The 26,931-nt window shown below is 44.2% G+C and overlaps 1 protein-coding gene across 1 annotated transcript in view; it reads right to left on the minus strand.

Moving 5' to 3' along the window:
- The window catches only part of ELAPOR2 (endosome-lysosome associated apoptosis and autophagy regulator family member 2), a 106,524-nt gene that overhangs the window by 52,673 nt on the left and 26,920 nt on the right, over positions 1-26,931 (minus strand). Inside the window, exon 2 of the mRNA XM_075081525.1 lies at positions 3,079-3,199. Within this exon, the coding sequence (XP_074937626.1) occupies positions 3,079-3,199 (121 nt within the window). The remainder of the gene's footprint in view (positions 1-3,078; positions 3,200-26,931) is intronic.

Below are 26,931 nucleotides of genomic sequence, written 5' to 3' on the forward strand. Positions count from 1 at the left end.
TGACCCCCTTCTTACTTCACCAAGAATCGAGAGCTCAATCATATCATGGTCGCTAAGCCCAAGATGGCCTCCAACCACCACACCTCCCACCAGTCCTTCTCTGCTTGTAAACAGGAGGTCAAGTGAGGCACCTCCCCTGGTAGGTTCACCCACCAGCTGTGTCAGGAAGGTATCTTCCATGTACTCCAGGAACCTCCTAGACTATTTCCTCTCTGCTGTGTTGTATTTCCAGCAGATGTTCAGTAAGTTGAAATACACCATGACAACAAGGGCTACTGATTGTGAGATTTCTGCCAGCCACTTGTAGAACTCTTCATCTACCTCTTCATCCTGGTTGGATGGTCTATAACAGACTTCCAGCAGGATATCTGCCTCGTTGGCCTTCCCGTTCATCCTTATCCACAAGCACTTGACCTTATCACCACAATCGCTAAGCTCTATATAATCTATATAACATACAGGACCACGGTACACCACCTCTCTTTCCTTCCTTGCCTCTCCCTTCTGAAGAGCTTATAGCCATCCATTGCAGCACAGCAGTCATAAGAGTCATCCCACCATGTCTCTGTGATGGCAGCTAAGTCACAGCTGTGCTGTTCCACAATGGCTTCCAGCTCCTCCTGTTTGTTACCCATGCTGTGTGCATTGGTGTAGATGCACTTGAGCTGGGCTACCTATTTCGCCCCCAACCTTGGCACGCCACTTCTAGTCTCCTCTCTTGAGAAGACTATAGGCTCTGAGGCTATAGCAATTTGTGCTTTTAGTCTAAGACATTCTTAGTCCAGCTCCTGTGTTGTCAGGTCAGACAGAAGCCACCAGCTCAGAGAATACAATAAGTCAGTGGGGAGGTGTCTATCTGTCAGCATTTTCAGTACAACTCATCATCAACAATAGATCCCCATGTGCAAACTCTGAAGAGCTGGAGGGCACATAATTTTCAAAAGCTGCCTCTACCAGTATATCCCACCCATTGAGGAATGGACTGCCAGCCAAAATCTACACTGGTTCAAAACTACCACGTTAGCCAAGCTGAATGGGAGGGGTGTTCCCTACACATTCCTGCAGTGATTGACTGCTGATGACAGATTCATGCTTTCAGCCTGAAAGATTGGTTGTTCTCAAAGCAAAAGGTGAAAGACTACGAGATGAGAAACCTAAAATGACTTTTGCCATCAGCATATAGCCAGACATCTCCTGAAGCCAGATAATCTACTACAGACACAAAAAAAGAGACAGAACTACATTAACACCACTGCACTCCCAAGAGCCCAGAGAGGTCAGTCTGAAGGGCTCAATAAAAAAAAGAAAAATACCCAATTGCTTCTCAAACCAGCTGAATTGCTATAGGACTTAACAGCAACACAACAAGGAGGAAAGGGATCAACCAAGATGAGTTTTCCAGTGTATTTAGAAGAATCCTGTACTTCGGTGTATAATATCACATCCAATCTACTGGGCAAAGTTTTCCCCTTGTCTAGTAGGGGGGCAGATATGAAGAATCCAGAGACTCATCTATTGTTACAAAATAGTTGAGTTTTCATTGGAACTGATTTAAGACCAGAAAGTCACGCAAATAAGAGGAGGTGAAGAGGGAAGTGCACCATTTGTCGAAATCTGTAGCAGAAAGTCAAGGAGAATGTAATGTTGCTGAGCCTTAAACCATTTATCACAAGGTTTAAGAATAAATAGTGTATATCAGAAAAAATTAGTTATACCTATGTACTCCAGAGGACACCGAAAGTGGTTGTGCAGCAGAAGGGATAACACTATTTGCACCTTTATAGTGCAGACAGCAAAAAGTAACAGGCTTGAAGTACAAGGGAGATTCAACAGCAGAAAAAGCTGTAACAGGAGTGAAAATTAATAGAACAAAATAGATGAGCAAATATCTGGGGAGCTTGCGGGCTTTTCATCACCAGAGGTCCCTGAAAACAGTCCAGCCAAACATCAGCCATGAATGACAAAGACGTTGCTACTATAGCTGTTTGGGCTGGGGGATGAATTATGGGATCACCTGAGGTGCTTCCCAGCTCTATATTTCTGTAATTGAAAAACACATCCTAAGGATATACTGAGATTCCACATTTAGAATCTCAGAAACTAAACCCAAATACCAGAAATGACACAGGCAGTTTCTCAAATGATGCTTGCAAGCAGTCAGAAATCTTCCAATGGCCAACACTGCTCCAGAAAACATTTATGTGCTTTACCCTGAACATATGTCATAAAAAAAAAAGAACAATAAGCCTTTACAGAAGAAGAGTCAGAAGTGAATAAAATCTCACTGTCCCACACTAAAACTGAAAGGACATTGCCATTGTTCATCCTGCTTCTCAGGTTCAATAATTTATACGCCCTAGTACAAATCACTGAGAAAGTAGAGGACTGCTAGGATCTTTTGTGAAGAGCAAGGAAGTGTGATGGGAAAGAGCATTCAGCTTGGGAAGCTAACGAACAATGAGGGAATAGTTCAAATGTGTTTGCAGAGCAGCAGTTTGCTTATGTCCCCAGGTGCAAAGAAGTGTTTTAACATTAAAAAAAAAATGCAGGATCAAGTGATATGAGAACACTCCAAGTTGTTAAAAATAAATACATAAATAAATAAAATGCAAAAGCTTCATTATGAAAATAACTCAGGCAAATAAGACATTTACCATTACTTATTCATTCAGCTTATTAATTAGCTAAATAATGCAGGTAGCGAGAATGTGGACACTATGCAAATATAATTTGGTCACTCCTGGTCACCATTTTAGCCAATACAGCTACAATGAACTGGAGATCTGCAGAACTTAAGAGTATGGCAGCTCAGTACAAGCAATGACACCTCTTCAAGGGTTGTTGTAATAGGCGTGGCTTGTCTGTGAATTAGCATACCTGGGTACCCGCAGCAGATATTGAGTTATACAGCTACACTGCAAAGACAATCCCTGCTCCACAGCTCCAAAAGACAAGAGGGGTTGGAGGAGAAGAACTAACTCAGGGACACTCACATCATTGACAGAGCTAAGAAGCCACACAAGGGTAAATTGCACAAACAGCTAGTAACGGTCTGTAAAATGAAAAGTGCCAACGTACTGCATTCCTTCCCTTTCACCGGGTCGGGTAGTCCAGAGCACTCCACCGACGGATTCGGGACAGCCACCCTCCATCTGGAGCCACTGCTGTCGCACTCTGTGTACTCGAAGTGGTAATCTGTCTGCAAGCAATTACAAAGAATTTCAGTTTAATCATAACATTTGCATATTAAGCTCATTAATCAAGACTGAGATTAGCAAACTCAGTTCTAATTAAACCAGAAAGGAAGTAGCTGGTGTGGAACATACTGTGCAGCACTCTCACTGCTTTGACGATCTCCGTGTATCATCACAGAGCAAGCACAAAGCGCATCGGATGCTGTGCAGCACAAATGTTAAGGCAGAGGGTGGGTTTTGCAAAAGCACTTGAGAGACAGGACACATATTCCACTAGAATTTTTTTCCCAGTCTCTTAGAGCAGGATTGATCCCAAACTTCTGGCCATCATGGTACCCGATCTACAGTGGCCACCCAGGCTTCATCTTTGGTCGATGGAGCAAGGCATACCCAGAGCACAAATCATCCAAGGTTAGGTTGGATGTCTAAGACAGATGGGATGAATCACCTTCTGCAAGCATCTTTCCCTCTTCATCCACCTCAGAGGAAGCCCAGGCAAATTAGGGGAGATAAACCCAGTACTAGGATACCTCTGAAAATGCCATCCAGGGTCAGCTCTGAGGAGTAACTCAAGGCAGAATGATGATGTGAGGGAAGATCATCCCCATGGTCTCTGTGACTGAGATAAGCCCTGAGCAGTCTAAGTGAAAAGCAGTAAGAAACTTCCTAGAATCAGCTAGGAAAGAATATGAGCTATTTATCTCATTAATAATATTGGTTCAGATCTTAGATAGAATCTAGACTCACATCTAGTTACGTTTTTAGTTTTGTCTTTTTAGTTTTGTTTCCAAATTCATAGCCCAGAATTTTACTATTAAAATAAACCTCAGCAACATCTCATTCTTGAATTGTTTTGGTATCAAGAGAGAGTTTGGGTAAGGCTGGCAAAGTCGGTGCATACCTTTCTTCAGAGGGAACAGACCTATATTAAAATGAGACATACTGGCAAGCTCCATGAAATGTCTCCACATGGGCAAGGCCACCTCCAGCTCCCTTTGCAGTCAATAGAGTGAAAGCATTGGCCACATGCCTATGTTAGACACCTGCTGCAAAGGGGACAAGGAGATAACACATATCGTAGAAATGCCTCTTTCTCTCCAATGGGAGACCAGCCACTTGGTTTGGATGGAGACTTCTCTATTTCCTCAGGGAAACCCCACCTCTGACATTGCATGGACCTGTGTGGCCTATAAAAATAACACACAAAATCATGGGACTGAGGAAAACGGGATCAGAGCTTTAGCCACTGACTTGAGGTTTACGCAGCTTTAGAGTAGGTTGGTGTGGTGGATCCATAAAATTTGTTGGTTCCTTTCAACTTGGCTGGCTTCTCCTGGCAGGATTGGCCATGAACCAAGGAGGGGGAAGGCAATTGTCGTGTCCATAGCCCAAGGCACAAGCAGAAGAGCTCCTTAGCTGGCGTAGCTCATGCTCACTACAGCGAAACCCACCCATGAGGCAGTATAAATCGGCCTTCCTAAAGATCTGTGCCACAAGGACTGCAGACATCAGTCCCTAAGCTAGCTGCCCTAGGAGGAGGTACCCTGTGCACTCAAGGACTGTTTTGGGGGTAATCTTTTCCTGTTCCTTCTATGATCCCTTGCAGTGCCAACATCCCACATGATGGAGCAGAACCAGGGGAATCAGGTGGACAAAGGTGGGTCCATGCTGGCTCTGGTATAGATTAGTTAATCCTTGCAAATACTCAGCTGACTCACAAGGACAAGTCTTGCAATTCTCGTCATTTACTCATAACAAACAATACTGAGTTTAATACTTTTCCTACTGTTACCGTAGCTCTCCAGAGATATTCAGATATTAATAAAGTTCTACCTAAACATCATTAAAGCCTTTGGTATTTTGCATCCAAGTGCAAATAATATTCTGATTTCTCTGGGATTAATATTTTCATGGTTCAACAAATGTCTTTGCAGCTCAGCCTATGGTTTAGAAACCTAAGTAACAGCACAGCAGAAAGGAAAACTATTTGTCTCAAAAACGAATCAAAGCATTTGAAGATACTATCAAACCCAGAACTACACATGATATATGATACATGACACTCTCAACTCTGTGAATACATTCAATTAAAATATGCATTTTCCCCCCTTCATCTCATTATACAGTCTTCAAGGAACAGAAAAAAACAGTTCTTAATCATCTTGGTATGAAATCTGCCTATAAGACAACCAGAATATATAAATAACATATCTGTACTAGGTCCATCTCATAGTTCATATCACTTCAAAAAAATTTATCTATTAAATTAAATATGCAAGATTGGAGTGAAGCAAAGAAAAGGATATTGAAACCCTCTGAGTCTGGTTCATGTTCAGATCTCTTCTGTGAGGTCAGAAAAGTTATAGAGAGCAGTTTGGTGTCAACAATCCAGGTTGCTCTCACAGCCACCCTCTCAAAATACACTTGAGGGGTGACTAGCCAGCAATCCCTCTGTAGCCAAGAAGGAGCCAGAGGGGGGTCTCAGAAGTGGTGCAGCTAGGAGGGACACACCATGCAGTGCAGAAATGTCCCTTCTAATGGTGTCTGGCTTTCAACTATCAAAACTCAGGACAGTAACTAAAATTATAAAGAAAAAAGGGTTTCCAAATTCAGGCAGAAGAGTCAGGTCTCCATGTCTCTTCTTCCATCCCTCCATGGAAATCTCTCCAGCTTTAACCAGCCAGACGAGGTTTCCAGGGGCAGATGGACCCAAGAGATGCCCTTCCCTCTGACCACTCCACCCCTGTGTGCAGCTACCTGTGTCCACCAAGGAGTCTCAAGACTTACTAGGAAGGTTGTACAGCAGAACTAGGTTCTTACATGATCTCTTTCCATTATTTTTTCCTCTACTGTGATGAGTTCCCTTATGGAAGAGGGGGATTTTTTGTTGTTTTCTATCTAACTTTCAACACAACTTTATGTCTGAAAACCACTCCATGGACTTGGTTGTCCCTTTGGTAATTGACTGCAATGAAAGGTCTGCAAATTAACTTCTGCCCTTGGTTATACACGCACAGATCCAAAATGTCTTCCAGCTACCATAGCTCCCATCTTCTTCCCTATCCTATATTTTTACCTAGAAACAACCACCAAGGGTCCAGCTGTATCAATCTTTTAAAACCAGAATACATCTGTGCTGCATCACAGGCATGCCAGCGGCTCACAGCTTTGGCTGCACCACTGGCCAGCATTAAATTAATCAGCTTGGCTACTTACAGCAGGTAAATGGAGCTCTGCATGGAGCTCTGGTGCAGCTAAATGATCCAGCATCTCAAGCTGACTTAGCAGCCATGGTGATGCTGTCCTCAGCACCCAGCATAGCTCAGGTCCATCCCTACGAGCTGGAAGCACACCTTGACTGCAGCACCGACACCCTCAGAGCACACGTGATGTAGCAAGCAGTGGAAACCGCCCATTAGCACCTGCTTACCGGGCTCAGCGCTTCTAATCTCCCTCAGCGATTTGAACTTCCAAATATAGAAGGCTGACATAGGAGCCTCCTCAGCACCGTGGGACGCTTACAACATCTTTGCATCTCACTGAAAAAATGCTGTTCCATTATGCTGGGATTTCTTCTCCTCCCTGATGGAGAAATGTCTTCACCCACCAGTTCTCTGAAATTAATTTCATGGCAAATCCATTGCCAGATGTTATCCATTGCCAGCTATTACTCTGGTTTTGCTTTCAGTGTTTTTTCCCCACTATCATCCAGATATATAACTTTAAATTTGGCCATGGGCCTGTTTTAATTTTAACTGTAAATCTGACTCTCTTTTATTACTTTCCCGGGCTTGGCTTTAATGTTCTAAACATGTCCCTCCCCCAGTTCAGCTGCTATTTGCTATAACATTTCCTACTTTATTGCTCATAATTCCTAGGCTTTGGCAAAACTGGTTTGACTTTCAGGCCCAAAGAGTAGGTTTCCATAAGGAAGTGTCTCTCAGAAAAAAAAATTAACAGCACCCCATGTAGGGTTAAGCTAAAAACAAAAAAAAGCAATTTTCTAAATGGAAAATGGATGCTGTTCCAAGAAGATGCTCAGAATCAATGTGTAGTCCTCAGCATCAAATTTCAAATGAAAGGTTAATAGTAACCTGAAAAATGCCACCAAAAATAGGCAAGTGTCTTTGTTTTACCCTGTGCTGAATTTTGCTTTATTTTTCTTGGAGAATTAGCAAAATCACATCTGCGCTACCATGCAAAGCTGTTGTAAGAAATTCTTCAACGTACGTACACTCTCTTTGAAGGACACCACGTACAAAAAAGACGTCCTCGTGCCTGCACATAATGTCAAAGGGACGGTGCACGGTCACAGCTCTAGCCAGGGGGTGAAAGTAATGACAGAACTTGTCCAGCATGCTATGTTCAAAAAGCATCGATATGGGATCGATGGTGTGGGCCTGTCACCTTCACATGTGCCCCATGCAAAACTCCTGCAGACATCTGCTGGCTCCATGGGGGCACCCACACCTCCTGCTCTGCAGCCCCTCTCTGCTCCCAGCCCACCACGAGCCGGCTGAGTGACGCTTCCCCAAGGCATGTCCTCCCCCACATGTCCTCCAACTCCACTGTCCCTCTTCTCACACAACCCTCGTTTTGACCTTAAGTGGCACTGAGCACTCCTCCTTACCCACGTTCCCAGACCCAGTGCATTTAGTGTTGGATGTATCCAGTGCAGACTTCTACGCCTGAACTTGCTATCGCACAGTCTGTTACAACAACTGACAGGCACGGGCACTTCCAGGGCACAGCTCCTCTCGTCTTAAAGTAAACGCCTATTTCAGGGCATTTCTGAAACTCTAGAAGTATCGGTTTCCTCTCCACTGACTGGAGAGCTTTCTCCCAGCTGACCCCCTGTAGAACTGAGCTTTCTCCATGAGGAAGAGCAACACCCACTTCAGTGCCTTTCCTACTTTTTTGCACCAATCTTTTCATTCCCTCCTTTCACCTAGATGGGAGATGCCCCGTAGCCCTTCCCACTTAACTAGAACTGAAGGGCAGAGAGGGCACAAGCCCTCACAGCCAGTTCCCAATGCACTGAACACTTGATGTGGGCAGAAACAATGGTGACACCCAGGAGCAACATACATTTACCATAGCTGTTCTGAAATATAACAGCAAGTCTCTTACAATTTAACAGCTTGCTCTGCTCATGTTGTTTTCCAACCACAGACATCACTGAGCCAAAAAAAAGGGAAAAAAGCTTCTACACTACCTGCCACAATATTATTAAAAAAAAAAACCTCTCAGGAGGTTTGAGGTCTGTCACTTATTCTTTCCCTGAACTTGCACTGCTTGTTCCACGGATACTTTTGCTTAACCCGATTAACAGCACACAATGCTATTAAAAGATATTGTTTGCCAAAAGGAGTACCCATAATCTTTACAGACCCATGTGCTACCTATATTTACATGTGCAGTAGGGATTAGTTCTGTATTTATTAACAAAAAAAAAAAATGGCCCACACAGAAATAAAAGCCCCTTTCAGGAGAGAATGAATTCAGGAGGAGATAAGAAGGGAGTCCAACCCCACTGAGCACTCTTGTGATCCCCTCAGACTAATCACACTGAAAGGAGACAACACTTTCACATCCCTGGTGCACCAAGATGTGATATCCCAAAAGAAGGCAGATGTAGAAACACGGCAGTCTCTCTGTGTGGCTGTGTTTCCCCACGTCTGGCCTCTGTGGCATTAGCACACTCAGGGACTACGCTTGCAACGCTTTGAGATTACTCCAGTGCTTTCAAGGGCTGCCTATCAGTCACGTCTCCTGATTCAGGCTTTGAAAGAACTGATGCAAGATCCCATTTCTTATTAGTTTTGGGCTTCTATCCCATCCTCCTTTACTGCACTCATTATTTCTAATTATATCCTCTGGCGTCAGTAAATACCCCTGCTTCCCCTCTGTGCTTTTATCATCCCCAGCCCACGAGCGAGCTGCAGACCCATCCATCAGCAGGGCTCTGTCACGTCACTCATTCAGATCTAATGCCCAGCTCTACGCTTCTCCTGAACATGAACACATTCTTCTTTATCTCCTTTGAAATTACTTATATCAGTGTTTTTCAGCTGAAAACTTGAGCCGGGCTTTCAATTATTTCCATCCTTATTCCTAAATCCCCAAATTCCTAAAGACATTTATGTGCATTCTGTCACATTTCTCTTTCTGGACTCCTAATTCATTTATGGCTTTTTTGGCAGTGAGCAACCCAGCCCTCATTGCACTACTTAGAACCCTACAACGCAGCTGCCTGTATTCAGACTTTCTGAAAATCAGAATCTTGAGCCTAATTCAAGCACCAGGTTTCAACCACCAGAAGCTGAGGTTGAAACACTGCCAAAGCCATCTGCAAATTAAAGATGAACTGAAGAGGTTTACTGAACGTAAGCCAAAATTCAGCAAAAATATATCATCAATATTTGTGAAGAATTAGAATAAATGACATTTTAGGTAAGTTTTTATATAAGCTATTTAAACATAATTTCCAGGATTCTAACCCAAATGTATTAAAATAAATGTCTAGTCCTAGGCCAGTGAGCAGAGTGACAAGCAACGGACAGATCTGTAGGGAATGGTGGGGTAAGTTCAGAGAGCCATGAGCAGCTCCATCAGCAGGAGGACGGAGACAACCCTTAGCAATGTTTAGAAACAAACAGCTGATAGAAAAGTGTTTAGATTAATATTGTACCTCAGTGGAAATGAGAAAGGTATGGAGCTGTCACACCACCCCGGTCAAAGGACTTCCTCTGCCCCTTGGTCAGCATACTGCAGCATGGGATGATGGTCATCAGAGAGAGGATGCTTGCAGCACATCTCAGACGTCCAGAGCAGGGCACATGAACTTGTTCCTCCCTCCAGAGCTGGACGAGCTAGGTAGCCTAGCTTGGACACACTTGTTTCTACACAAGCATCTATGGTTAGGGACAAGTCCTTCTGTGTGTACCTCTTCACCCAACCGTGACATGCTAGGCTGCCATTTCAATTTTGACTGCTTTGGTGCAGCCTCTGAACAGCTCCTAGTCCAAGAGGTACCCACCTCGTAACTGAGACTCCCAGAGATGCTTGTCATAGAAATAATGTTATTACTATGGCAGAGTTTTAAAGTAAGAGATAGCAGGGCTAAAAGGGCGCTTCAGAAGCCATTTAACCCATCTTCTTGTCCCCGATACCTAAACCATTCCTGAAAGAAGTTTGCCTAACCTCTTAGAAAATCCCCAGTGATGGATGTTATGTAGCTTCCCAGAGTAAAGCTGTTATCAGCTAGATAAAATGATGCTAATGTGCATGGGCCATTCATCAGGCAGCTAATGAAGCAGTTATCTTCATCAAGGAAGCTGAGCACAAGAGCTAGGAAAAATACGTGGGTGTGAAGGGTTTATTTGTTGAAAAGAACAGCCCATTTCAACACATAAACAGATTCAGAGAGCAGGCAGGCACCAAAGGCAGGCTGTGCCCTTTGAAGAAACCATATTTACTATACTATACATTTACTATATGGTTTGTTAAGGACAGTGCATTCCCATGTGACGCAACATCACCTGCATGAAACTTCAGGGCTGTGCTCTGAGCACTATCTTCTCTTGGCCTGCAGCCACCCTCACTCTGGCTGAAATCAGTGGAGATTTCACCAGCCTCACTGGGCACTGGTCGGGGTCAGACACAATCATCCTTCAGCAGAGATGATGAGCTTTTTCACTCTGACGTTTCTTCAGCCTCTGCCAAATCCCTTTCAGCAGCAGTCCAGTAATGATTAGGAGAGTTTTTATTATCATTATCTTATTTATCCTTTCAGTGACCATTTTCAGTCTGAAAAGGTCAGGTCAGCCCAGCCAGCAGCCCTTTGACTGTGAGAAATTTATTTTTATTTTAAATAAAACTTCACAAACAAGCTATATGCAGCACTAGCCCAGCCATCTCCGAAAGTGTCTGGGTTTATTTGTCTTTGCAACCTAGATAGACAAGTAGTTCTTAGAAAAACAGTGGCTCTTTCATCCAGGGCCTCATCTGTTGCCCAGCTAAGTCAATAAAAGATATCCATTGACTTCAAAGGACAACAGGATGAGCCACAGTCAACCAGCTCATTTACTCATCACCCTAAGTATTAAATAGCAGGCAATAGGCATTCCCATCCTTGCAAGTAAAAATCTAGAGAGAGTAAACACCTTTCTACCTTTTAAGATCATCCCATTAAATTCCATGGGTGGAGATACCAAACAGAATTCTACGGGATGGCTCAAAAAGATTATTTTCAGCCAGACAAACTGTATCTGTGGAGGCATCTCCAGTGACGGCTTAGTAAGTTCATAAGGTGTATAGGGCAGCTTGTCTGCCCTAACCCACGCTTTTCCTCTTCCCTTGTGTCAGCACTACAGTTTAGAAGAACCTGATTTTTTTTTTCACTAGTTTTCAGCCACAACAGCTCGTTGATCCCGTTCATCGCAGGCTGTGTGAGCGCTGCTGTGGACACAGAGGAGAAAGTCGCAATGAGCGGCTGAGGTGGAAAGATGGAGGGCAGAAGAAGAGCAGGGAACAGGACTGACCTAACAGCCACATGGACTTAGACTGGGTTAAACTGATGGTGCAAGTGCACCTTGACTCTCATGTCTCCTCTCCCAGCTTTCACAGCTGTGTTACTCAAGGGTTTGGGTCTCTCAGCCACCACAGAGCAGTTTAATGAATATGGAAATTAAAACAGTCTCTAGGGATACACATCTCCACAGCCACTCAACAGAATTTCCAAATGCATATTCTGGTTCATAGCAACAAAACCTTATAAATCTTCATCAAAGCGAGATTTCTTAATGCCAGCTAGGCCATAGAAATAGAGAGTTACAGAATAAACTTTGTGTTCTAACTGCATCTTTCATGAAATGCTGACTACTGTTTTATACTTCCCCCCCGCTCTAGACAAAGCAACTTGCAAGAAAGCCATGAGCAAGAAATTCAGATATGATGATACACGTTTGCATGGTATCTCAAGCCCTAAAATGCTTCTTTCCTGAAGGAGAAAGTAGGAGTTAAACTCTCCCATCCTGCTCCATTGCCTCCCCATAGCTCAGCTTGGGTAATTTGGAGATGTGGGAATGAGGGCTGTAGACACATCTCAGATAAAGTTTGCAAAATGGAAGTTGTAAATGGCACCTTTTAAAAATGGTGCAAGATCTCAAATCCCTTAGCAAACAGGAGAATTAGGGCTCTTTTATAATGCATAAACAGGTTAGTTTGGACCAGAGGCATAAGTCCTCCTCCTTGGTCAACTGCTGGCTTGCTGTGGAGTCTCAAAGCAGTCTTCACTCACCTGCCCTGCAAGTATAATCTCATTTTGCACACCTGGAGATGATACACTTCTCTGCAGGTTATTTTGGGAATCAGTCGATTTTTGAGTGTCTTACCCAAAGTCAAATTATCAGACAAGTCAGGAGTGGAATCCAGAAGCTGAGTCCTTAAACAGATAATACTTGTTATTCTACAGACAAAGGGCATAGCCACAGAACAGATCTAAATTAACTAATGCAATTCCACAGCATTTCACCCACTGTCTGCATAGCTTCAGAAGATGGAAGGCTTGGAGCACTTATTTTCTTTACATTTAAGACTCTGTAATAGGCCAGTTACAGGAGCCTTGAATAGGATGCTTGTGTCAGGATAGAGCTTGTAAAAACAGCAGATTAATAACCTGTCACTGTGTCTCTGATGGGTCATTCCACGTATGAGAGATGCCAAATGCCCACCAGGAAGAGGGAATAAGCTGGCAAATAGTATAGCACAGAAAGCAGCAGAAGTTTCCCCGTTTCTCCACCAACACATTCCTGTCATCATCTGATACAAGAAGTCTCCTCTTAGGCTGAAGGAATATTCCTGCAGTCATTCACTTTTGGGCCCCACTGCCCAGTCTGTGAAAAATGGTCCTGGTTAATACCTTTGGAGGATTTGGTTTTAGAAGAGGATGCCAGTAAAATAAGAGCGGTTCAAGGATCAGGAAAAACATTTCAACACAGCTCTCAGGTGGGACCTGCTGACGGAGGACTAGATTGAGAAGTTCCACCTTCTCATGAGAAAACTTTTTATAATATCCATCCCTGTGTCTCCTACAATGTCACCAAACTTTTAGCTGGAAGTTAACTGTCTCAAGGATGACACAACTTTCTCAGGTCACAAATAAATTTAAATGATGGTATGAAACTGTCTGGCATGTTTCCAACAGCAAGGATAGAAGAGAAATGAGAGAGACACGTTCAATACCCAGAGCTTCCGCTGGGAGGAAAATCTGCTAGACGTGATCAATTAATTTGTTGTAATAAAGAGAACTGTAACCTGCTATCGATCATTTTTGTCCTGTGCTTTGTACCACATGGATTTCTAATATACGCACATGTCAGAGGACTGAAAGGAATATTACTCAGCGAGCCTTCCAATTGGCTTTTTTAACTACAATTCATGTGATAATTTTGTTAACAAGTCAGGGCTGCGTTAACAATCTGACAACATTTCATTTATGACTGTTGTCTAGGTAGGGCCTCCAAGGTGCACTAAATACAAACAAACCAAAAAGCAGTCACCTTTAACTAGTGTATGGGCACATACACACCCGCAAGTGCATTTTGATACACACACAGAAAAACTCACACAAGGATAATTCTGTCATCATTCAACCCGCAGGCTCCATCTCTCCTCGGCTGATAAAATTGGGTAAAACTTCACTGTCTCCAGCAGAGCTACACTGATTTACACCCACAGAGACTCAAGCTTCTTGTTTATCTTTTAACAGAAAGACAAAAGGTCATTAAAAGTAACACATAGGTCTCAGGTGAAATTTGGTGTATCTCACTGCTGCTCCATGAGAACCCCCCCACCCCGACTGTGCAGCCAGAACTGCAACTTGTTGTCTCTGCTTTCAAACCCTTCCAGCAATGACAGCTCATTAGGTGCCGCAGAATTAACTTTCATCTTCCACCTGTGTGCGGGTGATGACTAAATGCATTCACAGAACAAGTCAGAAAGCAATTCCAAGCATGCCAGTAAATCCCACCATGGACCAGCATGAAGAGACTCTATAAGGAGCCAGGCAGGATGGGATTGACCTCGCCAGGACATGGACAACAAGGACGACAGAGCAGGAGCTTGCTATCTTTCCCTGTCTTGGAATTAAAAAAAAATGCTCGGAGATAGTGCTCCTTTCGCAATGCAACGTGTCACTGCAGTCGGGGCACTGGGCTCAAACGCTGCGCCCTTCAAGGGTCCCATCGCGGCTTCTCAGGGTCTATGGTATGGGCACGCCAAGGCAATGCCCACAGTGCTCTGAAGGAGGATTGTAGCTAACTTCTACCTTCCCTGCTTGCTCACACCCACTGAAATGCCACGACAAATCCCATGGCTGGATTTCCTCCCAGGATCCAGCAAACCCATTTCTCTCCTCTCTCTCCCCAGATGCTTTTATGTTGTGTTACATATCACTGAAGTGCTGGTGCTCTGGGAGGAATATTAACATTAAATATAAATATAGGCATTATAACCAAAGCCATCTGTTCCTCTCTTTCGATTACAAATCTATTCTCCTCATCCTGCACTACTCCAGCCTCATACTTTCTCCCGCAGCCTGTCTCAGTGCATCCCAGAAAATATGCACATACACAAATTTGGCTCCAACTACCTCTAGACAGGGATTCAGATCAGCCTGACAAGGGACTGAGTAGCAAGGAAACAAGTATGCTAAGGGCTGCAGAGCTGGATAGAAAATATCCTGACAGGCACCAAGAGGGAAACACATCACAGGGGCAATGCAACTAACTGCTCCCTCGGAGCACCTGAGTGCTTCAGCGCATGCTTCACCTCAGCCACATGGGGATGAATCTGTGACTCCAGTAAGATAAAAATCATGCTTCAAGTGAAGCACATGCTGCTCTGAATTCAGGCAGTTGCCAGCACACCACCTTAGCCTGGCCTGAGACAAGTGCAGATCTTTGGAGAGCTGAAAGGGATACAGGTACCCCAGAAATACAGGAGGGCAGAAATATAGCTCGGGACAAAGCAGAACGGCATTCAGTCCCGCATGGTAAACCAGGAGCAAGCAAAGGCTCTTCCCTTTCCTTGAAGGACTGTGACATAAAGCTCCAGCTAAAACAGCTGCGGTAATACTTCCCCACAAGCTCCACATAATTGCTTTTCCCCTTTCATTATTTCTATTTCTTATTTCTACGCAAAAAATCTCACGGGAGAAGGTCACAAAAGATTTGGACAGAGAGAGTCTTTAGCAAGGAGAGCAGAAAAAACAATTCACAGCCCTTTTCCTGGGGTGGTGACAACCCTCTTCCCTCCCTCTTGACATGGAGATGCCAAGGGACACTTTCCTAGCTTTGTGTCCTTGCCAAGCCAGACCAGCCTCATCCCTCCAGCAAAGAGCAGATGCCAGGGTCCCCATCTTGTCCCTGTCCCCTTGGCCACCCCTCAGGATCGCTGCTCACGCCTGCGTGGGATGGCCAAGCTGCTCAGGTCTGCCCAGGCAGTAACAATAGCTCAGGAAATCTGCTTGTTCTCTCAGTTCCTCTCCAGGTAGCGTGGAGCAACGGAGCCAAACCCCAGCAAACAAAAGTTCAGTCAGTCAAGGCTTGAAATAGAAACAGGACCACGCTGACTGTCACAACAAAGCGCAGAAAGAGTTGCACGGGCTTGATTGCAAGCAGAGCTATAACAGGCATGATATTTGTTCCTGGGGCTGCAGAATTTGCATATGACTCCCTCTGCGTTTATCAGGCATTTTTCCCTGCATAAGGAAGTAAATAAGCATTGTTAATTCTGAGCCAAAAGCAGAAGAAACTCCTCATTATACAGGAATTTATAGAACTGAAGGCTCAGGCTCACTGTGCTGCTCCATGGTCACCAGCGACAGGTAGTCAGGCTCCATGTCTTTGCCACGCCGCTGGGGAAGGAGTTGCAGCTAACACCCTAACACTAAAATGCCCAGGAATCAACCCAAAAAAGCACCAAAGGCAAAATTTAAAGCATGTCTGAATTTACAAGAAAGGAGCAAACCTACTGCTTTCCCCACAACTGGAGCATCACCTGGGGCACAGGTATGAGGAAGGACCGCGGTACATGCTGAAGTCAATCTCTGTTAAGCAGAAGTTTTCTGAGCATGCTGGAAGCTCAGCATACGAGCTTTTGACTAGCTCTCATCACACGCATTGACATTCACCTGCCTTGCTGCAAATTCCAGTCTGACGCAGGATCTGATTGCAGGGGTTTCTGTTCCCACTCTAACTGGAAAATGTGAAATTCGGAGGTGGTGGTTGCACCATGCCCAAATATCTGAAATGGGTGAGAACAGCCCTGATGCCAACACCTGTTCTGTCCTGATCTCAGCCTCTAGATCTGAGAGCTGAAATGTGAGCCTAGGAAAAACCTTATAATTCAGTGTTTAGCTTACGTCTGCTTCCTTATGACACAGAATATCAAAGCACACCTTGGGCTATCTTTATCCTCATAGCACCTTTCTATGGAAGATGAGTGTTGTTATCCCCAATTTAATTCTGCACAAGAGTTCAGACCCAGGGTATTTAGGCTCATATCTGCAAAAGCTACTTAAGAGCCTTGCTCCTATCCGTGTATCTACAGCATCTGGGCTCTTGACTGGCTTAGAGTCATGCCCCAAGTGTTATGACGAGGTGGCACACAACAAAATCGAACGTAGGTCTCCTGAGGGTCTAAAGACTGGATCAATCTCCTGCTTAAGAGCATCCTAAATCTGTAGCATCGATCCTGCCTGAGGGACTTGTGGAAGTGAGGTGCTTTCACCACAGGAGGAAATCTCCTTGCAGCAGCCCCACCATGGCAACCCCAACCAGCATCTCAGCAGAGCTCCAAAAAGTAGCAAAATAGGAACATTTGGTCTCATTTTTGTCATTCTGCAAAGCTTTCCTGATAATCCATCTCTTTTCTTGCCAAGGAAAGCTCATCACATAAAATCAGGGGCATGGGCTTCTCCAGCCAATTAGGCAGATAGATAGTGCTGCTACATGTGCTTTTATTGAGCAAACAGGCTTCCCCCTTTGAAGGCAGCAGGTGTCGTTCAAAGGCACTTGGCATGCGGGCCGTTATGCCAGGCTGCTGACATCATCCATCTTATGTCAGCCAGTGTGACAGAGCCAGCACAAGGTTAATGTAGTCTAGATGTAAATAAAATAAAATTAAATAGAAAATTCCAAACACTGAAAGGCAACGTGCACGTAAAGCAGCTGATTTCCAAATACTGTTAACTCTGCATTTCTCAGGCTAATCTTGGCATGGGCTTCCACAGCATCTTCCCACCACTGACCACCATGCACTCTGCAAGCAAAAGTTTTAAGCAAGACTCAACATTTAAGAAGGGACAAGTGGAAATTAAGAGATGTCATATGGGCATGACATGTTTGTACCTTGCAGTGGACAACTGAATGCATTCTTAATTGAAATCTGAAAATCAGAATTAAGCACAGCACAGGCATAGCATGATTGTGTTTCCGTTTTTCTCCACAAACTATACCTATTTCAACCGTATCAAATCTGCCCCGAGCTAGGAGTCTGGAAGTTTGCTGTCCTAATTTGAATGAGACTAAATGTCTCCCCCACTGTCCAAGGAGAGAGGTAGGGCCTCCAGAGAATGGTACATGCCATCTCAGAGGAGTCTCTGCCACCTGAGGGCCTTTAAGATGAAACTACTCAGGATGTCAAAGTCATTCACTCTGAAGGCTGGAAGTAGGGAGGGGAGGAGGGAGGATTGTTTGAGTTGTGGGGTTTTCTCAGTTGAAAAGCAAAGGATATTTCATTCTGAAATATCCGTTCCACAGAAGATGGCTTGCTTTCCAGCTAAAGGCACACTTGTCAAAATGCAATAGAAAACATTCCTTTTAATGTGGAAGACTTCAGATCCCACCCAACAAAACATTTTCTTCTAAGGAAAACAAAAAACAAACCAACAAACAAAAAAACAAGTGGACATTTTTCTCTCATTTCACTTACTTAAAATACTGCAGACTTAAAATTTTGTCAGGACTCAGAATATAACCACAGCACAACCTGCACGGCAGTTCCACTTCCACACAAGCCAGAGAGACCCCAGCCAAAGCTTTACTGTGTCAGATGGAGACATCATCAGTACCAATTCATCATAACACCCAATACAGACATAACTCCAGTCAACATGATTTAAGGGTCTCCTGCAGCATTCGGGGGACTCCAGGGACGGAGCAGCCCTGTGAAGTCAGCCAAAGCCACCCCACGCCTTTTCAACCTGCTACCTTCCTTGTGCCTTTCTCTGTGCTATCCTATTTATTCACAACTTGTCACACACCAAACAACTGTCTGCCTAATGCCATAATTCAGTGTTCGTAATGAATTGTTGTATTAGTCTGCTCATCTCGACTACAGCAAATCAATATACAACTATGCACCGCTATGCACAGAGATAGAGAAATAACTACGAATCCTTCACCACTGGCTGAGTATTTTGCACACATACATGCAGGCACAGAACTGAATGCAGCAAATCTCAGTTGCAGCCTTTCTATGCGCCTGATACCTCAGGTAGGACTAGAAAATCCAACACAAGAGATGACAAAGTCAGCAAAGCTCTTGGGGTTTTCCTGCAGGAAAAAAAATAGCTTTACATCCATGGGATTCACAAAGAGAAGGAATAAAGTGCTAAATCAAATCATCCCTCAGCAACCCCGGCTTCACCACTCCCTAATTCACCCTTGCCTCCACATTGATCTCTTGTGAAGATCTGTGACCGTTTGAAGCTGTTTTGCTTTTGTAAGCTTTCACCTCCAGCCTCTACAGAAGTTTTCCAACACCACAATTTAAAGGCTGAGATTTCTTAAAAAATACAGCATGGGGGAGAGCAAAAGTCACAGGCCAGCAAATTATCTGATGGGAGTGAGGTTGCATCCCTTTCCAAAAGAGTAATTCCCTCTTCTTTGTTGTTCTTTTGTATGAGAGATGCTCAAGTGAAGCAAACTACTACAGCCAAGTTTCATAACCCAGGAAAACTGTTGTCTCTGATGGAAAACCCTGACTAGCAGAGAACCACAGCTGTTCTGTCAGGAGCCATTACGATGAAGGATTACCAGCATAGGCCATCTGCCCGAGCTTGGGGGTTTGCTTTGCTTTTTCTTTTTTTTTTTTACTGTGTGATGCTGCAGTAAATCACAACAAAATTAAACCCAGGAGTGCCCGATCTTTTTGGGGCTGAGCTGCCCCCAGAGCACTGCTATTCCCACCCCACCAGACAGGAAGGTTAAAATAAAAAACCAACCCAACCTGGTGATTTATGAGCAATGATTCAGCACAATATGAACTGCGTGGCCAGCATGTCCTCGTTAAAAAACATAAACAGTGTCAAACATAAAGGCGGGCTAAATCAATAGCCATGATTTGGGCTGCATTAATTCCAAACCCCTTCCGCTGCGCAAATGCATTACAGTGATTCATGGAGACAGCCTCAACGAAATAAGTGCCTCTGCGTTATTACACAGCAAAATGTTAGGTGTTCAGGAATCATCCTGGGCAGACAGATGATGACATTAGTGATTTAATTGACCCTTACGGATAAAAACGCATATGAGGAATGGCAGGGCCATCAGCAAGCAGCAGCGTGCACAGAAGTCAGGCCAGCAGAGAGTAGAGGAGGAGTTAAGAGGTTTTCCCTGTGCTGGCAAACCAACACCGCTGTTTTCTTGGTGTGAAAGCCATGGCCAGGCAGCAGCGCCACTGAGGGATGCAGCTGGGTTTAGGCATGGAGAGGCACGAGCATCCCCTGGGGATGGCCTTGTCCTGCCACATCAAGGGCCACTTCCTCCTCCGGGGAGACCACAGGGCTGTGTGATAGCAATGCTGGGTGATGGATGCCCTGCAGAGTGGAGGGAGAGGGTATAATCCCAGGATTACGTTTGGGTTTAAAAAAGGGAATTGCTTTGAAAAAGGTACCTTGTGAAGAGCCACATACTGACAGCACACATCACGGAGGCACAGCCAAAACCACCACCCTCGTGGATTTGGGAGGTGCCTCACCAAACCTTATCATTGCAACGGAGCGGGAGATGCCCTTGCCCCGCTCACAGACAGGGCACAGAAAACGTCCATCATTACTTGAGGGTGAAGATAAGGTCACGCTGGAGAGTAACAGTGCACTCCCCGACCCCCCTCCTTCTCCCTCAGTTGTTGCGGCGGTGCAGCAAGACCCGTCATGCCACGGACAGACAGTCAATTCCCATCCTCATAATCCCCTGCCCAGAAGCATTTACCAGTGCCAGTGGCTCGGTCCTGCCCACAGCCCCTCGGCTGCCAGGAGCCACATACCCACACGCCAGCTGCCACTGTAAGCGGTCCCAAACTGGGAAATGCTCTGACGAGCCAGGACCTGAATTGTGTCGACCATTAAATGTGGGCCATTAAATGCCATCCCTGCATCCTGCACAGAGAACAAGCCTCTATATTTTGAAATAGTAATAAAATAGCTGACTAACAGCTGTTTTTACAGGGCCATTGCATTTCCACACTCAGCAAGGTTTTTAAGGAAAGAAGAATGGTGCGAGTGTTGCTACCAGGTGCATAATCAAGTTCTAACTACTTTTTTGTTCTCTAACCACATGCTACCCAAATCATAAGCTATAACCTGTTAGATGATGGTAGACAGAAGCAGAAAGCAGCCTTGTGGTATCTTTCCTTGCCCACGGGAGACTCATCACCAAGCAAGGTCCCACGTTTGGGTTAGTGGTGAGAAACCCACAGGCTGTGAGGCACAGCCAACCCCCCCGCCGATTTAGGACCTTTCCGCTCACAGATGCTCCACCCACCTGGGTCCTGGGTTGTAGCTGTAACAGGGTTCCCACAGGGGTAAACCATCCAAAGCCACCCTGTGTAGTGCAGAGTGTGAACTATAGAATCATAGAATCGCAGGTTTGGGTTGGAAGGGACCTTAAAGACCATCTAGTTCCAAAACCCCTGCCACGGGAAGGGACACCTTCCACTGGATCAGGTTACTCAAAGACCCGTCCAACCTGACGTTGAACACTTAGCAGTTGAAGACCTAAATCTCTGCAACAAGCAGAGGGCAACACGCTTGGGAAAACCAGACAAAACTTGCATTGCAGGTCATGCCTCAGTGTAGGAGGCAGGATGGTTCGAAGACTTGGAGGCAGACACATGTGGGGCTGGAGAAGGTGAACTGTGAGGCTGTACATAGAGCTGTAGGGGAAGAAATTGCCCACAGAGCTTTGGGGTATTTGGGGTAACGTAAAGGACTGTAGGGCTATACAGGCTCTCTAGGGGAAGGGTGCTCACACAACTGGGGTGTTTGCCATGTCATTATTTGTGTCTGGAGCTCATGGATTTAATACAACCCTAACTGGGTGGCTCAGAGAGGAAAAATTCTGATGTAATTGGGTAATCTTAAAAGTACAAAGGTTTTCTAGTACTTGCATGCAAGCAAAGTTTGTCCTTTTACCTAGAAGGATCTCACATATAATTCTTGCTGTTACAAATGGTCCCATTATTCAGTATTGCAGTTCACACATCTGTAATCCTTTCATCCCAAGAAAAAAAATGCTCGTTTGTAAGCATGCTCAGTCACATTTAAACAGCCTCCCCCTGAAGTCCGGATGAACCAGGGTGAATTCATGGAAATGAATGTAAGCTTAAAAATTATTTTTCATGAGCAGAAATTTAGGCAGGAAAGAGAGGGAGGCACAGATTTATTGGCATATGAAACCCTACTAAAAGTCAGGGAATGAATAACAGTTCTTAACCAGTGGAGATCAGGTCAGGGAGTAGATGCAGGATGACTAGGCAGGGGAGTCTGTGCTCCCTGTTTTAGAGAGAGAATCAAATTTCCAGCAATTAAACAATTTAATTTTCTAAAGTAAAGACAGAGATGAATCTGAATTAAGGGTACGATTTATGAGGAAAATGTTAAAGACAGCAGCTTTGATGATCTCTTCTTTAGGTGAATAATGTACCTTCCTTAGCAGAAGACCATGAGTTTCTAAAGAAAACCCTCCTGGATTTAGACCGTGCTTTCATGAATACCCACGCATGTCAGACAGAAAATACTTGTCTTAGAAAGGATTAACTCCTCAGCCCAAACAAGCTTTAACACATGACTAAGGATCCTCTGAAGATTTATGCAGCCAGGAAAGGGAAAATAAAGAAAAAAACAAACCTGGCTTTTGCAGGCCAATAGGCACCGTGGCTGAATTAGGTCTGCCTAATGCTTGGTTAAGATCTGTAGCCTCAGGCAATCATTTTCTATTAAATAGATTACATTCAGCACAAACACAGCACATTTCTAAGCTTAATGCTAAAAGGCTACACATGAAAAGACAGAACATAAATTGGTCTGGGAATAGGAGCAGGAGGAGAACTATAGGAGAAAAAAATTGTTTTTAGACTCAGGAAAGGAGGTGCTTAGTATTTACCAGTGACAATGATCACCCACCAAAAAACATCTTACTCCATAAATACGTCTGGGATACACAAACTCTCTCCTCTCCTCCTACCCAAATGCGGAATACAGAGGCGGCAGGGCTCAGGGAGATGCACCTCCCCAGGGCTCCTGCTGCTGCTGAGATGCTCCCAACCACAGTGGGGCAAGTTTCTTATCCAGGAGGACCTCAACTGGCCTTACACCACAGCAGAAGCTCTGGCTCAGAAAGGTCAGTATGTACAGACGGGAACTGGATGGGAGTTTCTGGATGAAAAATTGCTGTTCGGAAAAACATCAGTTCCCTGAGGTATTTTGTAGGAAGTGGCCACATTTTGATAAACTTCTCAAACTGAACCATTTTAGAAAATCTATATTGTCCGCATGTCCTCATAGATTATCTACTTTTTCACTCAAATGGTACAGAATACTTTAACCTCCAAGTAGACAAACTCTTAACATCATAAAGTCTTGTCTTCTCCAGATTTCTTTTGCACTTTTTGTTTAGAAAATGAAGCTCAGCTTCCATAATGAACAGGAGCATGCTGCTTCTGAGCTTCCAGTGCTTTTGCTGAGCAGGGAAACAGCTGGCTCCAGAGAAGTTTGGCTTTTAACTGACTGGAAGAGTCCTCTGCTTTGCTGGAGAAGCAGCTCATGCTTTGCTATTTTATATCTGACTCCATTTGCCACATTTCTGGAATTGTAAGTCAAAGTAAGCAGAGCAAAGCTGACAGCACTAGCCCTGCTCTGTCAACCTATAAATCTAGCATGGACAGAGAAATTAAATGAGAGAAGGAAAAACCTCTTTTAAAAGGAACATTGTCCACACAGCAAAAATATTTTAGAAGTAGGTCTGAACAGGACAAACCACCCAGCCCAGATTTCAGCTGGGCTTTTGACAGAACTGGAGCCACAAAGAAAAGGAGAGTGGATTGCACTGAAAATTAGCAGTCATAGTCTGCTGAGGGGGAAATCGGTAATTAATAGCCGCCTGTATCTGTCACTTCGGTGCTCTGTATCCCAGCAACCTGGAGCAGAGACAAAGGTTACAGCATCCCACCATCACAGGGGCTCGCACCTACTGTGCCCACTCACACCGTGACGATGTCATTCCTTACAAGCCCCTCAGTCAGCACATATTGCTGTTAAGGTCAACAGAAGATTATGTGAATATATGGGGACAAAGATGCAGCTGTAGCGGTCATCAGCTTTAAAGTGACAAGTATGGGGAATATTGTCCAAGCATTTATAGCAACCCCCCCAGCACCAGCATCCGCTGGGAACCGGCTTCAGGTGCAAAAGGGAAAAGGGACAGATCACCTGTAACTCTGTGCAGTGCTGAGCGTGCCCAGCACCCACTAAGGAACAAGAAGTTCTGCCATATCACAGCCTCCTTTCCTACCCACAGTCTACAGCAACCTCTTTGCCACCGAAACACGGAGCAAAGACTTTCTGTATGTGGCATTGGTAAGGGACAAGAAGAATATGACCCCAAGAGATTATTATATTGTGTCTGGGACAGGGGTGTCCACATCCTTGGAAGGCAAGAGAAAAGGGACCGGTGGGACCCATTTCTCCCCACCTCAGCCCACTGTATGAGATCCCTCTGGGGCAGGAGCCAGCTCCAAGGGGAATCACACATCTGGAGCAAGAGGGGTGAAGAGAAGGAGGGAAAGTTCCATGCCCACTCACTGTTCCTGAAATGCCCTAGTGAAAAGCTTTAATAGCAACATGATCTTTGATGGTGTCATGGTATTTTTATGCCATACAAGTTATAAAAGCCTTCAGGCCTATCAGCCACCCTTATTCCTTTGTCTAGATGGGAATACACAGCATGACTAGACATCAAAGGACAGACTGAAGACAAGTTTTATTATAGCCTGGAACTGCTGATGTATCCTTATAATTTTCATGTATTTTAGTCTTATGACATGGTTGCAAAGCCACCTATAAAAAGAGCAGCTCCATGTCTTCATTGTGGAGAAGCTACAACACAGCAACAGGCAAAACAGCATGGGCTGTGAGTGAGGGAGGACATGGAGCAGCTCCAGAAACCCCTGAATCCAGTGGAAAAACTTCCCATCTTCAGCACACTTTGAATCCATCCTCCTTCAGTATAAGTTGAGGAGGGTTTGCCTTTCAGACTTTTTTTTAAATCAAAACCTAAAAATATTTGCTTCAGAGCCCAGAACTATCCTGGAGTTCAGCTGAGGAGAGAAGCTTTCTCATTTCCTATCAACTTCAAGGACAACTTCAATGCTTTTTGGGACTGCCACATGGCAATTTGTAAATATCTATGAATTTCCAGGCTCCTAGTCCGACTTGGCTTCATTTGTGGTTTCTTATCAGTTTCCTGTTAGTAGTAAGAGTTTCCTTCCATGGATTTCCCTAATGTGATTTTTTTAAACTCCGAAGTATGATTCAATAGGCAAATGACAACTCTGTTCCTTTAGCATGACTTTCATAAAGTATTCTAAAAGTTAAAGAGAGAGAAATTATAAATTCAATACAATTCCCAACTTGTAGCATTTCAGACTTGAGATCTTATTTAGACTGCTGAAAGTGTTCTCTAAAATAAGAGTCGTTTACTGAAATCAAGGGTATCTATATATAGCATATTTGTACATTTAAAAAAATGTAAATCCTCTGTAAATGTCATGCTCTAAGAAAGCAGCGAGAGCTTCCAATGCATTTCATAACTTGAGTATAAACATAAAGGTTTTACCCCACATGTAGAAATCACTTCTTATTTACATCTTTGGTATTATCTCCAAGTTACCCTTCCAACAGAACAGAATCTGATTGCCAATATTTGTCTTTATCTTTGTTGCCTGTGTTCTTGTTCTTTAAACAAATGATTCGCTTTATTTTGATAGCTCCTATCACAGCAACGGGCTGTAAAATGACCGCGGGTGCATTTACATCCAACTTCACAAAACTAAATTTCTGCTCCAAAGAGCAAGCAGCAAAAAATGTTAAATCACAAAGATTTCTAAAACTCTCTTGATTAAAAGAAATTTCTTTGGTCCAAAGTCAAGCTGCTACATCTTTACTGAAGCTTGTTACAATGCTTTTTTCCTAGAACATGCATTCTTCAAAGGAAGCTACTCAGTCAGACTCAGTATCAAAATGAAATTTAATTTCTGCCACTGAAGTCAATGGGTTTCCTTACAGCTTGATCCAATGGCACATTTCAAAGAAAAGAGGGGAAAAAACCCATGGGCTTATGAATAGCAGAAATCTTCCCCAGCTTCCTTCAGGATTGATTCTCAAGGTTAATTGGTCTTTTATGTACAGATGACCTGCAGGAGCTGGCTCTTTATCTCTGTAAAGTTCAGTTCATAAAATAATTTCTAAACCCGACCGTGCTATAGCAGGGGAGGAAGCACAAGGCCAGTAGAGGAAGGAGATAAACTCAAGGATTATAAGGAGAAGGAAGAAATAAGAACTAAGATGGAGGCAGCGGCAAGGTCATCACTGCCAAAGAGGAGGTAACAGGGTTGTTTCAACTGTAAGGAATACGTAAGAAAGAAATGTATTAGCTATCAAGTCCACAGAGTAAACTAGGCACAGACAGATAATACTGCAGCACGGTTATGTGAAGACAACAGAACAGACCACATTCACGGTTGGCCTCATCTTACAATACTGAATTTTACATTGAGCTGTTTTTCCTCCTACCAGATTTTTTTTCTTTTTTCAGCTTTTCTCACCATTTCTGGGCAGTGGACAAAGGCAGTGGGTAGAACAGTCTCTTCAGCTGCAAAACACAGGAACTAGAATACATTTTCCTGATTAATTTAATGATCCTGAAACCTAAACGCCACCTATAATTGGCCCTTCATCTCCACTGTTGTGAGAGACAGACTCATTAAAGTCTTCTTGGCTTCAGACGCTGGCGGGAGCTGTATCTCAGGAGGGGACAAAGCTTTCCGCCCTCAAGCAGCCTTAGCAACATGGGGAGCTGTCAGAGCTGGACCTAAATGAATGCACACTTCATGCCAGCCACGACAGGCTGCCAGCTCCCTGGATCCACCACGGCATATACAGGTGCTTTGATAAGGCAACGTGAAAAAGTTAAAAGCTGTGCCAAGATTGTTTTGGTAATTATCTTACCTGCAGATGCAAGGGTTTTTAAAAGACAACAGTTCCATCAAGCAGTGTCCCTCAGGACATTTGTATTTGATTTAGAAAGTCTAAATCCAGCCCAGCTTCCCAGGAATACATTTTTATGGCACACCTTTGCTCCCCAGCCTTGGAAAGCCTCCATCGTTGCCACCA

Source organism: Phalacrocorax aristotelis, chromosome 1 (genome assembly GCF_949628215.1).
Source record: "Phalacrocorax aristotelis chromosome 1, bGulAri2.1, whole genome shotgun sequence".
Lineage (NCBI taxonomy): Eukaryota > Metazoa > Chordata > Aves > Suliformes > Phalacrocoracidae > Phalacrocorax > Phalacrocorax aristotelis.